Below are 16,068 nucleotides of genomic sequence, written 5' to 3'. Positions count from 1 at the left end.
TTTCAATAAACCTTGAAATGGAATGAACTGACAAATTCAGGTAGTTAATTCTGTATTAACTATGATAAAGATATTGTAGCTGTAGTTTTCACTCTGTGTAATGAGTTACCTGACAAATAGGTGAGGTAAGGTACTGTACAGCTTCACTTGGGAAGAGCCGCCTGAGAGGCACTGGCAGAGACCCCCTTCTGTGAACCTAACAGCTGTGAACTAACCCCAGTGCACACCCTAGCTGGGCTGCTGACTTGAAGCTGGCAGAACAATGGAAATGAGAGGTCTCACTGCATCACCACCATGGGGGTAATGTCAGATTGCCAGGATCACACAGCTGGGCGCTGGTGAGTGGAAAGGGCACTACTGGTAACAACACTGGGACAATGGGCACACAGAGGCTGTTTGGCCAACCACATGTCACAGTGTCTTAGAGACATGTCTCCAAGGGGTGTGTGTGTGTCAACCTCATCCCTAAGAAAATCAGAGAGAAGGGATGTCCTAGGGATGGGAAAGGATCATATGTTTTTTGGTACAACACTTCACGTTAAGAGTCTATATGAGAAAAGTAAGATGAAGTGGCAAACGACACTCTCAGGTTCTTCCTTTAGTAACTGATTTAGAAAGGTGATCTCCGCCTGTACCCAAAGAGTGCTGAAGTCTGGAAAAAAATGCCAGTGTGACTCCTGAGAACCACCTTGCAAGAGATGTCATCTTTATTTCTGGGAAAAAGGGGGAGAATGTGGTGCTTTCTCACAGATCAACAGATGTAACGTTTTGGTTGCCAGGAGGAAAGAGGCTGGGGACTACCTGGACCTCTGGATGGATCTGGCAGCCAAAGACCACTGTGCAACACATCATCACTTCAGCCAGTCCCAAGTTAGACCAAGGGTGCTGAACTTAACACGTTTTAGTTAAGTTTAAGAATAAATATAACTAAAGCATTTCCTACTTCAACCCTTGACTCCAATAAGTCACTTGAAGGGAAATCCTGGTACTATTTCAACTACCTGTACATTTTCAGTCATATTTTAAAATAGAGGTATTAACTACAAATAAGAAAGTTTATGTCTCAAACACATTTTTTAGAAGGCAGGTAAAAAAAAGGCCACGTGTTGCTCTCTCCCAACAGCCTTACCTGTCTAGAAGAATTCAAGTTTTGCATGCCCAGCCCGGAGGCAATCCCACCCAGGGCCTGACTGGGGAGTGCACTGTGTGAAAGGGGGAGCTTCAGGCTTGGGGAAGGCAAGAACGGTGAAGGCGTGGGCTCTTCCACGAGGCCGCCATCCTGATTGGAGAAAGAAAGGGTGAGCTGTGTGCAGTGTCCATCAGCAGACAAAGCACCAAACAGTTTCCCAAGGAAACAGAGGAGGCATGGATGGATAAATAATTAACAGATCAAAAAAGTGTGGATAAGGGAATGGAGAACATGGGCAAAAGCAAGAGGGGAAAAAGAAAAAGAGAAATAGGATTAAGATGCTGTTTTCAGTTTAAAAGTATTTTACAAACACATATATTAGCTGCTACTATTCTCCTAACTACTGGCTCCTAACAGGTAGGAGCACGGAGGAAGGATGGAGGCATTGGCAACAAGCACTTTACAACCATTTTCAAATAAACAGATTCTTTTTGAGAAGTTATTACCAAAGCTGTAGGTATACATAGGTTGAATTCTGTGACATTTGTTTTTGACCTACAAACACAGCAGTTTCATAGAGTGTAATCTAAGAAGAGGGTGAGTTATAAAAGTAAGTTATAAAAGATAGAACCTTATTATTATTATTATTATTATTTTTTTACATCTATTGAGGTCATGCTATGTGCCAGGTCTTTTGCAAATTTATGTCAGCTAACATCACAACCAGCCTGTGCATTATCCCATATTTTAAATGTCAGGGTCCCAATTTAGGGTTGTCAGATTTAGCAAATAAAAATATATGATGCTGAGTTACACTGGAATTTCAGATGAACAGTAATTTTTTAGTATGATTTCAAAAATTATTTATCTGTAATTCCAATTTCACTGGGCATTATGAGTTTGAACTCTGTCCACACTGGCGATGGGAAGGACGAGGACGAGGACGAGGATGTGAGCCTCACCCTGGGCTACCCCACAGCTGCAGCTGAAGCAGATCACGTGCTGGAGGACTCTGAGAGTAAGATCAAGTCCCATCTCTGATATTCTTTGCTTGTGAGCCTTTCCTTTCATTGTTTTTTTTCTTTTATTTTGAGACAGAGTATTGCTGTCTTGTCCAGGCTGGAGTGCAATGGCACGATCTCAGCTTACTGCAACTTCCATCTCCCGGGTTCAAGCAATTCTCTTGCCTCAGCCTCCCAAGTAGCTGGGATCACAGGCGTGTGCCACCATGCTCGCTAATTTTTGTACTTTTAGTAGAGATGAGGTTTCACCATGTTGGCCAGTCTGGTCTCAAACTCCTGACCTCAGGTGATCCACCCACCTCAGCTGGGTTTACAGGAGTGAGCCACCACATCCAGGCTCCTTTCATTGGTGATTTTTTTTTTTAAATGTGTCCTTCCTTCCTTCAATTTTATTTTCAAGGCTCAATGTTTGCATTGAATTTAGTGCAATGCTTTTCTCCGCTTTGTAGTCACACCAGTCTGGAGTGGGGACATCATTACATGACAACACTGGGGACTGAGCTGTGACTGGACTTGCTAAACATTCAGGGAGTTTTCCACGGACGCCTGCTGTGGTCACTCATGTGGCCAACTGACAAGGGGCAGCCAGAGATGGGTGCCCAAGCCCCACCACTTCCAATCCCTTTTCCTGAGGATAAACATGTAACACATCATTTCCAAAGGGAAGATCTGTGTTTTTAAAATGAGATATTTGTGTTTTAAAATGGAAATCTGATGATCCTTGCCCACTGGACAAATTGAAGCAGAAAACCAGCCAAGATCACACAATAAAAATGAAAATCTATTTTCAATCCCAGTCTTTTTCATTCTCAGTAACATCACATGAAATACGACATTCCCTTCTTTGAGTTCAACATTCATAATGTTAGAAAAAAATGGACAAAAGTCATTTAAGTATTACAGTCCAGCAAATTTTTAATCTGGCTTGTATTAAGGACACAGTTGAAATGAAAAACTCCTCTTGTTAAAAAAGCAAAAACAAAAAACCACCTATATTCATACCTTGTCAAGAAAGGTGGGGCGGTCCATGGAAGACTCTTTGGAGATTGGCGGGCGGCAGCCGAGGGGCTTGGCGGCCATTCCATTATGGTCGGTCACTCCCAGCCCACGCTTGTCCACGTCCACCTTCTTTTCCAGCAGAGCGCCTGGAGCACAACAAACAGAAGCAACGCTGTAAACAAAACAAGTGAGTGCTGAGCACAAGACAGGCACCAGCTAAGGCCTCAAGGAGGGATGGAGACCCTCCACCCCTTTAAACACAGGGAAGCCAGGGGCAGAGACAGCCCTTGGCTTTGCTAGGGCTGAGCCCGACAAGGGGCTGCCAAGGATTCAGGTCAGGGGATGGGGGTTGGTCTCGTGCATCCTTCCATGGCTCCTGCACTCTCTGATCTGGCCCTGCCGCTCCTCTGCTCTCTCTGCAGCAGCCACACCAGCCATGGCTGGTCCTCAGGGGCTCGGCTTGTCCTCTTCCCTGGGATGCACTCCCTCCCCTAGTTTTCTATACAGCTTGCTTCCTCATTTCTGGTGAACTCAATGGTCACTTTCTTGCAGGGGCCTTCCCGATTATTCTGTCTGCAACAGCTCCTCTCCTACTTCATGGCTGTGCCTCTCCATTCACCGAGTCCTGTATCTGCAAGGATTCTTCCAGATGTGGGGGATACAATACTGTGCAAAACAGACACTGTTTCTATTCTCATGGCTCTGTTGGCTTAATGACTAGTGTGTGTTTGGCCCACCCTCCATCCTGCTCCACAGTTCTAGGGAGTTAGAATTCACCTCTTGCAGCACACCCTGCTCTGTCCCACCCTGGCAGTTTGCACCACATGTCGCACGTGCACGATTAGACAGTCTGCAGTCTATCCTCATTATTCATGAAATCTGTACTTGTAAAACTGTCCTACTTGCTAAAATTTGTAACCCCCAAATCGATAATTGCAGCACTTTTGTGGTTATTTGTGGACATGTGCAGATTGGCAAAAAAATGTGAGTTGCCCAACATTCATGTTCCCAGTTCAGGTTGAGCCTCAGATCTCAAGCTGTAAAGAAGCGTCCTTTTTGTCGTTCATTTATTGTCATGCTTTTCGTATTTCTGTGCTTTCTGCAGGGATGCTGGTGTTTAAAATGGTACCCCCATGTGGGGCTGAGGTGCTGTCTTGTGTTTTTAAGCTCAAGAAGGCAGTAAAGCACCTTACGGAGGAAGTATGTGTGTCAAGTAAGTTTCATGTAGGCATGAGTTAAAGCACTGTTGGCCCTGAGTTCAATGATCATGAATCAATGACATGGTACATCCAGAAAAAGGAAGAGAAAATTCACTGACCTGTATGTGAGGCTGCTCAGAAGTACTCAAGTAACATCTGGGCATGTGATAGAGCTATGGAAAAGAAGCTAAATTTGTGGATTCATGAGTGTAGTGGACGGCATTGTTATGAGTCTGAAAGCCAAATAAATTTATGGTCACATTATCCAGGGTCAGAAAAATGGTACACCCTTCTTGGTTAATGTTTTAGTATTAACAAATATGGCATATAATTACTTGTGAGAAATATATATCAATATTAAATAAGGTGTCTTGAAACAGAAAAACATATAAAACAAGGTTATATATTGACTGGTTGACAAAAATGTTGTGAGCAAAGGCTCATAGGAACCCAACCCTGTGTCTCCTAGGAACCCAACCCCATGTCTCCTAGGAACACTGGTTCAGTATTCATTAATTCAGTGTTTGTGGTGACTTTATAGAACATAACCACCAAGAAAATAAGAATCAACTATATTTAAATGTAAATATTTAACATTATTATTACTTTTAAAGCAGCTCCAGAACTAGGGTTGCTTGTTCCTTGACAGAAAATCTTATCTCTCAACAAGAGCTGGTGCTCAACCAGCAAGGCGACGCTTCTGCTGGCCCCTAGGCAAGTCCACTCTGGGGCAAGGCATGAGGAACGCACTCAGCGTCCACTGAAGTCCAGTGTGTGGTTCCAGTGTCTCTCAGAGTGTCATTATTACCTCCCTTTAAAACATACGGGAAAATATTGAGAAAAGCCAACATGCTTCAACTACGGTATTGGCGATTCGGCTCCAAAGTCCACTAGTCCCTAGAGACTCACTCTGTGGTTCCAGCCTGTTGTGTGGTTGCTCTTTCACTGTGGCCTGGTCCTGTCTACCCAGGACATATTCAACCATTAAACCATGACTACAACCAAATGCTTCTGGAAAGTAAAACTTCACAGCTGGGTACCTTTTTAAAAAGGATGTTGTATGACTTACTCATGGCCTGATCAAGATTCATATTGTTACTCTTCAAGGCCTCCTCGGCTGGCTCTCTCTGAGTAGGAAAACAGAGTTTTCATTAATGCACATTAATTAACAGAAGGAAAGCTTACAAATAGTTTAATTACTATCAACTTAAAGACATAGTTATTAGGTTTTGGAACTGGAAATACATTTCTTCACTGTTGAAGTTAGAGACAATGTCTTTTGAATTAAAAATACTTGTAATAAGAAAATGTATTGACTTGATTTTCAAAGTAAAGCATGTGTATTTAACACTTTGGAAACAAAATGCAGAGTGACAGTAAAACCCTGTAAGTACTCCTAAAATCATTTTCATTTTTTAAAAATGTAACTATTAGTATTATTTTTGTAGAGATAGGTTCTCTCCATGTTGTCCTGGATGGTCTCAAACTCCTGGGCTCAAGTGGTCCTCCTCCTGCCTCGGGCTCCCAAAGTGTCGAGATTACAGGCGTGAGCCACCGTGTCTGGTCCTAAAATCATTCTGTACAACACTGAGTAGCACTGATTCCATAAAGATGCAATCTATGCCAAGACAGCAGGGCCACAGACAAGGACACCTGCCATGAGGACAGGATGCTCTCCTAGGACAGGATTCCTGTCATGGGCCCATCTCCATGCCTCTCTCTAGTCCCAGCAACTATGTCAGTCACTGTTGGAGTGCAGAGCTTCACTTCTCACTTCATCAACTCTAGGCTCTATCATCAACAACTTTTCTCTAAGAAACAGAAAAACAAAACAAGTAGATTCATTTTGATAATTTATGACTGGAACACAGTAATCTCAGGGGATGATAGAAGCCGCTAGGGTGCCATGATAACTCAGACAGTATAAATCAGGACACGCTGCGGCCATGGTCAACCTCTTGCCCACTCACACAGGCAGAGCCTGGGCCACCAACACAATGCCCTGCCCAATGCAGAGGGCCTGTGCCCAATGTGAAGGATGGGGTTCTTCCTCTACATGGAGGCCATTCTGGACTCATTTTTTAAAAGGCATCTACAGTAATTAAAATATAAACATTCATTTGAATAAGGATTTTGAAAAAAGGCACATGAAGGGAATACATGGCGAATATGGGCAACATTCCTTGTCATCTGAACTGCCATCCAATCTCAGGAACTGAACAGACTGTGGTATTTTCAGGGGAACGCTCTGCAATATGAATTCTCCCTACATATGACTGGAAACTTAGGAACTAAGCAGGTCTGGTTAGGATACTTTTTCTGGATATGAAACTTTAGTACTTTATACCAAGTTTTCTTTTGTGATCTTTGTCAATATACTCTATACACTAATGAAATTCACTTTTAATTATGAATTAAAAGTAAACATAAAACTGTATAAAACCAATGAAAATTAAAAATCACACAGCATTTTCTGGCTGGGCGTAGTGACTCATGCCAGTAATCCCAGCACTTTGGGAGGCCGAGGCATGCAGATTGCTTGAGCCCAGGAGTTCGAGACCAGCCTGGCCAACATGGTGAAACCTCATCTCCACCAAAAATACAAAAATTAGCCGAGCATGGTGGCTCACGCCTGTAGTCCCAGTTACTCGGAAGGCTGAGACAGGAGGATTGCTTGATCACACCACTGCACTCCAGCCTAGGTGCCAGAGCAAGACCCTGTCTCCAAACAAACAAACAAACAAACAAAACAAAAAAACAGCATTTTCTTTTCTAGGAAAAGGCTCTCACACCCTTTTTGACAGAAATTATGTGGGTCTTTGCTGTAGTTCAAAGCAATGATCCCTAACCCAAACTACCCAGGTAAAAAGGAGATTCAAGAGTTAGATGATGTCAATATCTCATTCCTCAAATAATCCTGGTGCCTTCTGACACACAGAGCAAACATGGAGAGGAAACAATCAGCGCATTTCATTTCGGGAAGCATGGTAGGTAGCAGTAAAATATGACAGCAGTTACCGGGAAGCCCATGTCTGTGAGTTGTTTGATCAGCCGGCTCATGATCCAGGCCTCATCCTGCTTGCCAGATGTCTTCATGCCCTGGAACAAAGTGTGGGAAAGGGGAAAGTCCATGAGCTATATTTTAATGCATTTCTTCCAGAAATAGGAGACAGCCTAAATTCAGGGTCATTTAAAAGTCACAGGATCTTTTTGTATTAACGTTGAATAATGCTGTATTCCAGAAACTCTCTAACAGTATTTCATGGCTACTACTATGGAAAGCATCAAGGTACATTTGCAGGTTGGTATATGTGTGCAATTTATGAACTTAAAAAAAGCAAGATAATTATTTCTCTTTCCCAGATAATTTAGTTCATCACAAATATATATTATTTTTACTATCCAATAATTCTAAGTGCTCCCTTGAACATAGCCCTGTGTGAAGTTTACTAAAAATTATTTACACAGTTTTTGCCCTTTTCTGAGCTTTATTCTGAAAAATGATAAAATGAGGGGGGTTTATTCCAATGAATAAACAGGCAGCAAGAAGAAAGAGAGAAAAAACCTGTTAGTTTTATTAACTATTTGTTACGTATAGCTCACAGGGTAGAGAAAACGAGTAAGGAGGAAAATGTCAGTGAAGGAGAGGATGAGGAAAAAGGTCAGCTACAGAAAGAGCAGTGTCGGGGGGAGGGCATGGCACCACAGAGGAGCCAGGAGGCTTCTCAGTAACTTCCCTCTGGCCGGGCACGGTGGCTCACACCTGTAATCCCAGCACTTTGGGAGGCCGAGATGGGTGGATCATGAGGTCAGGAGATGAAGACCATCCTGGCTAACACGGTGAAACCCCGTCTTTACTAAAAACACAAAGTATTAGCCGGGCGTGGTGGCAGGCACCTGTAGTCCCAGCTATTCGGGAGGCTGAGGCAGGAGAATGGCGTGAACCTGGGAGGTAGAGCTTGCAGTGAGCCAAAATCACGCCACTGCGATCCAGCCTGGGCAACAGAGCGAAACTCCGTCTCAAAAACAAAACAAAACAAAACATTCCCTCTGAGCCTATAAATGCAAAGGTTCTGATGATGCATTATCATAATATGAAAAAAATCCCCTTCTAAAAATATTCTTCATAGTGTTTTTCACAATTGAGCCTGCCACAGTTATACCATGGAGCACATGGAGCTCTACAAACAGGCTTTCTTTCCTCAAGGAACTAGCTTATTTGGGGGCTATTTTAATCATTACTATGCGGCCAGAGCCAGATCAGCCAATATTTTAATTTACCAATTTGGTATTTTTGGTCCCATCGTTAAATGGATTATTTGCCAGCCCAACTGTAAAAAAGGTTCTTTCTGATGTCTGTAATCACTTCTACTACTCATGAGCGGAAAGCTCTGATTTTAGTTTCTGGTTTCTGCTGATTATTAACTGAATGCTTTTTTAAACTACATTTTTTTGAACATGAATACCTTCACACGATTCAAAAGCATAAACAAGGTATAAAGAAAGTTTTCATCTCATGCCGCCCCATCTGCTTAGTTCCTGTTCTCTCCAAGAGGAGACTACTCATAGCAGTTTCTTATTTGCCCTTCCAGAGAATTTAGAACATTCTGTAGAAGCTAATACACTATGTGTGCATGCATGCACACACACAAATACACACACGCACGGTTTTCTTCCTCCTACCTCACAAAATAGGGTGTGCGCTGTACATGTTTTTCTGCACCTTGCTTTTCATTTAACAATGTACTTTAGTGATCCTTTCATATCAATACATATATAGAATTTCCTTTTAAATAGTTTTGCATAATGTAGAAATGACAATTAACTTGTTACTCCACCAAAGTACATTTAAACCATTTTTATCTTTTTACTACAAAAATGCTGCAATACAAAACTGTATAAATGCCACAAAGTGAGACTCTTGTTTCTACAGAAAAAATAAAGAATAAAATTAGTTGGGCAGAGTGGCATGCACATGTAGACCCAACTACTCAGAAGGATGAGGCAGGAGGACAGTTCGAGCCCAGGAGTTCAAGGCTGTACTCCAGCCTAGGTGACACAGCAAGACTCTGTCCCTAAAAAAATTTTTTTAAATAAAAAAATCAAAATGTTGGCTTTCTGCAGGTCTGAGAGATGAAAAATGGCAGGCATCTCTGAGTGCTGTCTGGAACTGCACTGCCTTCCTGTGAGTCTGTGTCTAGGACCACTGGTGCTCCTTCTCTGTGGACCAGCTACTCTTCACATTCTGTGATTTTTTTTTTTTCTGGCTGAATTTTTTTTTTTTTTTAATCAGTTTCTAGGACTTTACGTATCAGGGAGATCAGCCCTCTCTATGATATGAGTTATAAACATATTTTTCCAGTTTGCTATTTTTCTTTTGACTTTGATTATGGTATTTTCTGTCATGTACGGTTTTTATATTTATCTATTGACGCAAAAGATTTTCCTTTATGCCTTTTAGATTTTGGTCATAGTTAGATAGGCCTCTCTGACTCCAAAATTGTTTTTAATGTTCTTTCACATTTTTATATTTTTAATATTTCAATTTGTGACCTACTTGAAATTCAGTCATGCTGAATGTGGACTGAAATGGGCAGTCATCCAGAAAAAAAAGAGATACACGTCTCATGTATCTCACATATATATGAGATGTGTATCTCAATTTTTTCTAGATGACTGCCCATTTGTGTCTTTTTTTTTTTTGAGAAGGAGTCTCGCTGTGTCGCCCAGGTTGGAGTACAGTGAAGCGTTCTTGGCTCACTGCAACTGTAACCTCCGCCTCCCGGGTTTAAGCAATTCTCTTGCCTCAGCCTCCTGAGTAGCTGGGATTACCGGCGCCCACCACCACGCCCAGCTAATTTTTGTATTTTTAGTAGAGATGGGGTTTAACCATGTTAGCCAGGCTGGACTCGAACTCCTGACCTCAAGTGATCCACCCACTTTGGCCTCCCAAAGTGCTGGGATTACAGGCGTGAGCCACTGTGCCCGGCCTGCCCATCTGTTTTAAGACTTCTTAACCATCTGTCTCAAACTTTTTGGTCTTAGGACCCTATAAAACTCTCTTAGAGACTGAAGATCCCAAAGAACTTTTGTTTATATGATTTGTGTCTTTTGCTATTTACTGTATTAGAAATTAAAACTGAGAAAATTTAAAAATATTTTGTTTAAAAATAACAAAGTCATTACACATTAACCTAACATTTTAAAATAAAAAGTAATTAATTTTTCATGAGAAGGGTGGCATTGTTTTGCCTTTTGGCAAATCTCTATGTCTGGTTTAAGATAAATGGCTGGATTTTCATGTCTGTTTCTGCACATTCTCTGCTATAATAAAGATCTCTGGACACCTCTACCCTATGCTGGAGAGAGATTTCAAATGAATAAGACAGTCTTAGTACTGGCATGATAATAGTTGTGACCTTGCTTACTCCCCTGAAAGGGTCTCTGGGACCTCCAAGGGTCCTAAGACTACTTTGAGAACCTCAGGTCTATCTTTTCATCTGATTAACTGGATACTGAATGTGTTTGAAGTACCTTTGGTTTTCAGGGTATACCATCTTTAAGAATGTTGTACGCATTACCTTTTGAAGTCCTTTTTTGGGGGCATTCCCCCAGGAGCTGCAGGAGGAGGTGCTTTCTTGGGAAGCAGCATTATTCCACACGTCCCCTTCTTCATCCTCCCACTGGCTGGTACTGAGGTTCATTTCATCCCCACCACTGCCCCAGCCTTCTTGCATAGATTTTGAAGCTAGAAATAGAGCAAACATGAACTTATCAAATTCACGTTCCTAACGCGGACGATGCTTCCACTATAACAAATAATTTAGGGGAGGCGGGATAAATGATGCACTGCAATCTACCTTTTTATGCCTTCATTTCTCCCAGATCTCAGAATTGAATTTCTTCTGCTACATATGTAAATAAACATGTATATGTATATAATTTTTCCTTCAAACACCAGCTATTTGTACTCTGTGCTGTTCTAAACTTTCTTAACCAACTATAGATCATTCTGAAACACAAACATGCTAAGAACAAATCCTGGGGCCACCAGGGAAGGTGGCAATCTCTACATGGTATGAAAAGGCTACAGAAATGTAGATTCCTAAAACATTTCATTGTCCTGTGTGGTTTTTAAAATTTGTACATTTTTTCTTTTTTTGAAACAGGGTCTTGCTCTGTTGCCCAGACTACAGTACAGTAGTGCAATCATAGCTCACTGCAACCTCGAACTCCTGGGCTCTAGTGATCCTCCTGCCTCAGCCTCTTGAGTAGCTAGGACTATAGGCATGTGCCACCACATCCAGCAAAATTTTTCTTTTTAATAGAGATGGTGTCTCACTATGTTGCCCAGGCTGGTCTCAAACTCTTGGGCTCAAGCGGTCCTCCTGCCTCAGCATCCCAAGTGTTGGGATTACAGGCATGAGCCATCACAAGTGGCAGGAAAATCTGTAACGGGATGCTTCATAAATCTGTATCTCATCTGTGCATAGGAGCCACACTAGTCTTCTCTGTATTGTTCCAGTTTCAGTACGTGTGCTGCTGAAATGACCACCTCTGTCTGATTCTTAATCACTGCTCGATCCAAACCTGTGAGGATTCAGTGACACAGAGCAGAGCTTCTCAAACCTGCCCACTCATGACAGTCAGCTGGATCACGTGCAGTGTGGCAGGCCGGAGGTCGGGCTCGACAGGCTGCATTTCTAACAAGCCCATAGGAGACGCTTATAGACTAGCAGGATGGAGGTCTTAGGCAGATGGAACTACAAAGTGACTATTGAGTTTCCACTTCAGATATTGTTTTTCCCTCCTTTCTTAAAATACAAAGTGATTTTCGGTATCAAAATTACCCCAAATTTTCACTTCTTGGAAGAATATGCAGAAGGGCAAAGACTAGGTAATAGCGCAATTAGCTGGGTCTTTAATGAAGATATAATGCTGATAAACATACAGAATAGGCACATAACTGTGCCTCCAAGGAAAAATTCTCAAGATAGAATACACTGCCTCAAAATGGCACATGAATCTAAATACTCAGAAATTCCCCTATCCTTTAGGTTTGTAACAAAAAGTAATATAAATGGAATAAATACTTTGAGCAGAGTGGTGGCTATATGGAACACACTAGCGAGCATTAGCAAAAAAACAAAATATAAAAGCAATAAAGTTGCATTTTAATATCTAGGACATCTAATAATGTCCAAAGAAAAGATGAAGCTTCTGGCCGGGCGCGGTGGCTCACGCCTGTAATCCCAGCACTTTGCTTCTGGCCGGGCGCGGTGGCTCACGCCTGTAATCCCAGCACTTTGCTTCTGGCCGGGCGCGGTGGCTCACGCCTGTAATCCCAGCACTTTGCTTCTGGCCGGGCGCGGTGGCTCACGCCTGTAATCCCAGCACTTTGGGAGGCTGAGGCGGTTGGATCACGAGGTCAGGAGATTGAGACAACCCTGGCTATCATGGTGAAATCCCGTTTCTACTAAAAACACAAAAAACTAGCCGGGTGAGGCGGCGGGTGCCTGTAGTCCTAGCTACTCGGGAGGCTGAGGCAGGAGAATGGCGTGAACCCAGGAGGTGGAGCTTGCAGTGAGCTGAGATCGTGCCACTGCACTCCAGCCTGGGCAACAGAGCCAAACTCCATCTCAAACAAAAACAAACACAAAAAAGATGAAGTTTCTGCAGTTATGTGAACAATTAGTTTTTTTTTTTTTTTTTTTTTTGAGATGGAATCTCTGTCTTCCAGGCTAGAGTGCAGTGGCCTGATCTTGCCTCACTGCAACCTCCGCCTCCCGGGTTCAAGTGATTCTCCTGCCTCAGCCTCCTGAGTAGCTGGGATTAGAGGTGCCCGTCACCATGTCCAGCTAAGTTTTGTATTTTTAGTAGAGACGGGGTTTCACCTTGTTGGCCAGGCTGGTTTCGAACTCCTGACCTCAGGTGATCCACCCACCTCGGCCTCCCAAAGTGCTGAGATTATAGGTATGAGCCACCATGCCCAGCCAGAATTAATTTTAATATCAGATTTAAATCAGTAATCTTATATTCATGTTAATATTACAAATATCACATTGCAAAACACCCATATATTATAAGAATTCCACGTGGTATACATAATCTGGACATTTACAAGGATATTTATTACCTGCAAATTTGCTACACTTTCACAAAATGGGAGGAAAATGTACAATTTTTTTATTTTTTCAAGTTGTTTAGGGATAAATAACTTGAAAACAAACATGGCGAATTCCACCCAAAGTGGAATTCTGTTGACAAGATGAAAGCAGGGCAAGATGGCAAGATACGTTAGGCTGCTGTGAGGTAAAACGTATTTTCAAAAACTTATCTCAAGAAGATGACATGCTTTATCTTTCTTGCTCAGTGAAATAGCAGGTTTAAATTACTTAATGTGGCAGGTACAAGAATACTGCTGAAGTAGTGTGGGCATTACCAGGAGAATCAAACATAATATGCTGGTTGCTTTGATTCTTGCATTTATTTGTATTATTATAAAAGGAGGGCATGGACATCTCTTAAAACCGCCTTTGTGTTCACGTATCAGGCATGGCAAATATTTTAAAAAATTAATCTTGGCTTTTTTTTTTCTTAAGAGATGGGGTCTTGCTCTATTGCCCAGGCTGGATGCAGTGGTACAATCATGACTCACTACAGTCTTAACCTCCCGGGCTCAAGCAATCCTCCCACCATAGCCTCCCGAGTAGCTGGGATTACAGGCGTGTGCCACCATGCCCGGCTAATTTTTCCATTTTTTTTTGTAGTGATAAGGTCTCACTATGCTGCCCAGGCTGGTCTCGAACTCCTGGGCTCAAGAGATCCTCCTGCCTTGGCCTCCCAAAGTGCTGGGATTACAGGTGTGAGGCACTGTGCTTGGCCAAGATTCTTGGTTTGTAGTAAAAGCGTAAATATAATGAGGAAAGTATCCTAAAACTCTAATTTTTAAAATTCAATACTTTGAGTCATTTCTAAATTGCCAGATCAGGGCAAGCACGACGCTAGGCTTACCTGGTTTGCACAGGGCTGAGGCAGCACCAGGTGCGCCAGCTCTTCCAAACGCCACTGGCGGTTCGGCAGGGTGATCTCCCCACCCGCTACCACTGCTGGGTGGCTTCCCCCATGCTGCTGTGCCATTATCCACCAGGGGAGAAGGGGAGGATGGTTCTCCCCAAGAGTTTTCAGTCTTTGAGTGAACATGAGGCATTTCTCCCCAGCCTGATGAAACTGAAAAAGGTTCCAAGGGGTAGAGAAAATAATGAAAGTGCATCAGAGAAAAGTAAAAATATAATTCAGTTTTCAATTTCAAAATAATTTCAAGATAATCTATCCTTAGAATAGCCCTTAGTAGAAAACTTAAAGGAGGCAAATGTATTACATGTAATCCAATTTGTTTAGCTTTGTATTTTAAACTTTTTATTTATTTATTTTTGTTTAGAGACGGTGACTCACTGTGTTGCCCAGGCTGGCCTCAACTCCTGGGCTCACTCAATCCTCCTGAGTAGCTGGGACTACTGGGGCGTGTCACTGCAAATGGCTTGTTTAGCTTCTTAAAACTGGTCAGATGCTGTGGCTCATGCCTGTAATTCCAGCACTTTGGGAGGTGGGTGGATTACTTGAGGTCAGGAGTTTAAGACCAGCCTGGCCAACATGGTGAAACCCAGTCACTACTAAAAATACAAAAATTTAGCTGGGTGTGGTGGCACACACTTGTAATGCCAGCTACTGGGGAGGCTGAGGCAGGAGAATCTCTTGAACCCAGGAACCAAGTAGTTATGTTTTGTGAAGTCCTAAGTTATACTTTGGCAACCCGGGAGGCAGAGGTTGGAGTGAGCCAAGATTGTGCCACTGCACTCTAGCCTGGGCAACAGAGTGAGAATCTGTCTCAAAAAATGAAAAAATAAAAAATTGCCATTTTCTAACTCCTGACCTCTACCCATTTACAACTTTAAAAGTCCATTAAACATTAAAGCCTATTCAATTGTCAGCATTTGCAACACAGTAGGGTTTAGAAGAATAGTTTAAAACTATGGTTAAAAGCTTGTTTATTTATTGTATTATATGTAATGACATAAAAGAAATCATTCTAAGAAAAATTTGTGAGTTGCAAATATATACTGAAATATTATTCTTGTTTATCTTTTGACCATCATAGACACAGATCACCTTATCTGGGCAAAGAAATGAGAAGACGGCAGATTAAACACATAAAGGTGAAGTCATAACTGGAAAATGCAGATGGTTCCCATGGTACCACCCACAAGCGAGGGAGATCTGAGGTTTCTGTCTTAGAAGGCAGATGAGACTTGAATTACGGATCAAAGTAGTTCCTATAGGTACTCTGGGAGGGTTTTTCAGGAACCCTTTCATTCCTCTGCCAAGTCCTGTTGCAACAGCATCCTCAGGAATTGGTCTCTTGTGGAAACAGGTTAGAGACGCATATAGAAGCCTGTGGCATCACAGGTGACACTTGACAACATGGGTGTGAACTTTAGGGATCCACTTATACACAAATTTTCTTCCACCTCCACCACCCCAGAGATAGCAAGACCAAGGCCCCCCCTTCCTCCTCAGCCTCTTCCTCAACATGGTGACGATGAGGATGAAGACCTTTATGATGATCTACTTCCACCTAATGAATAGTAAATATACTTTCTCTTCCTTACATATATACATATATATATGTGTGTGTGTATTTTTTTTTTTTTTTTGGAGA

General features: G+C 42.3%; 1 protein-coding gene and 1 non-coding gene across 8 annotated transcripts in view; both read right to left on the bottom strand.

The window, feature by feature from the left end:
- The window catches only part of TNRC6C (trinucleotide repeat containing adaptor 6C), a 159,981-nt gene that overhangs the window by 33,489 nt on the left and 110,424 nt on the right, over positions 1–16,068 (bottom strand). For 4 of the 7 annotated variants that reach the window (XM_077969426.1, XM_077969428.1, NM_001260746.1 and 1 more), the window contains 6 exon segments: positions 14,364–14,579; positions 10,931–11,097; positions 7,368–7,448; positions 5,419–5,476; positions 3,154–3,296; positions 1,130–1,279 (listed from right to left, as the gene is read on the bottom strand). In XM_077969426.1, the coding sequence (XP_077825552.1) occupies positions 1,130–1,279; positions 3,154–3,296; positions 5,419–5,476; positions 7,368–7,448; positions 10,931–11,097; positions 14,364–14,579 (815 nt within the window). 7 annotated transcript variants of the gene reach the window in all.
- LOC114673272 (U6 spliceosomal RNA) lies at positions 11,793–11,904 on the bottom strand. The gene has a single exon (XR_003723994.1). It is a non-coding gene; the product is annotated as a U6 spliceosomal RNA (small nuclear RNA).

The sequence above is a fragment of the Macaca mulatta genome, chromosome 16 (assembly GCF_049350105.2).
Source record: "Macaca mulatta isolate MMU2019108-1 chromosome 16, T2T-MMU8v2.0, whole genome shotgun sequence".
NCBI lineage: Eukaryota > Metazoa > Chordata > Mammalia > Primates > Cercopithecidae > Macaca > Macaca mulatta.
Note: the sequence above shows the minus strand (reverse complement) of the source record. Positions and strands in the feature narration are given on the sequence as shown.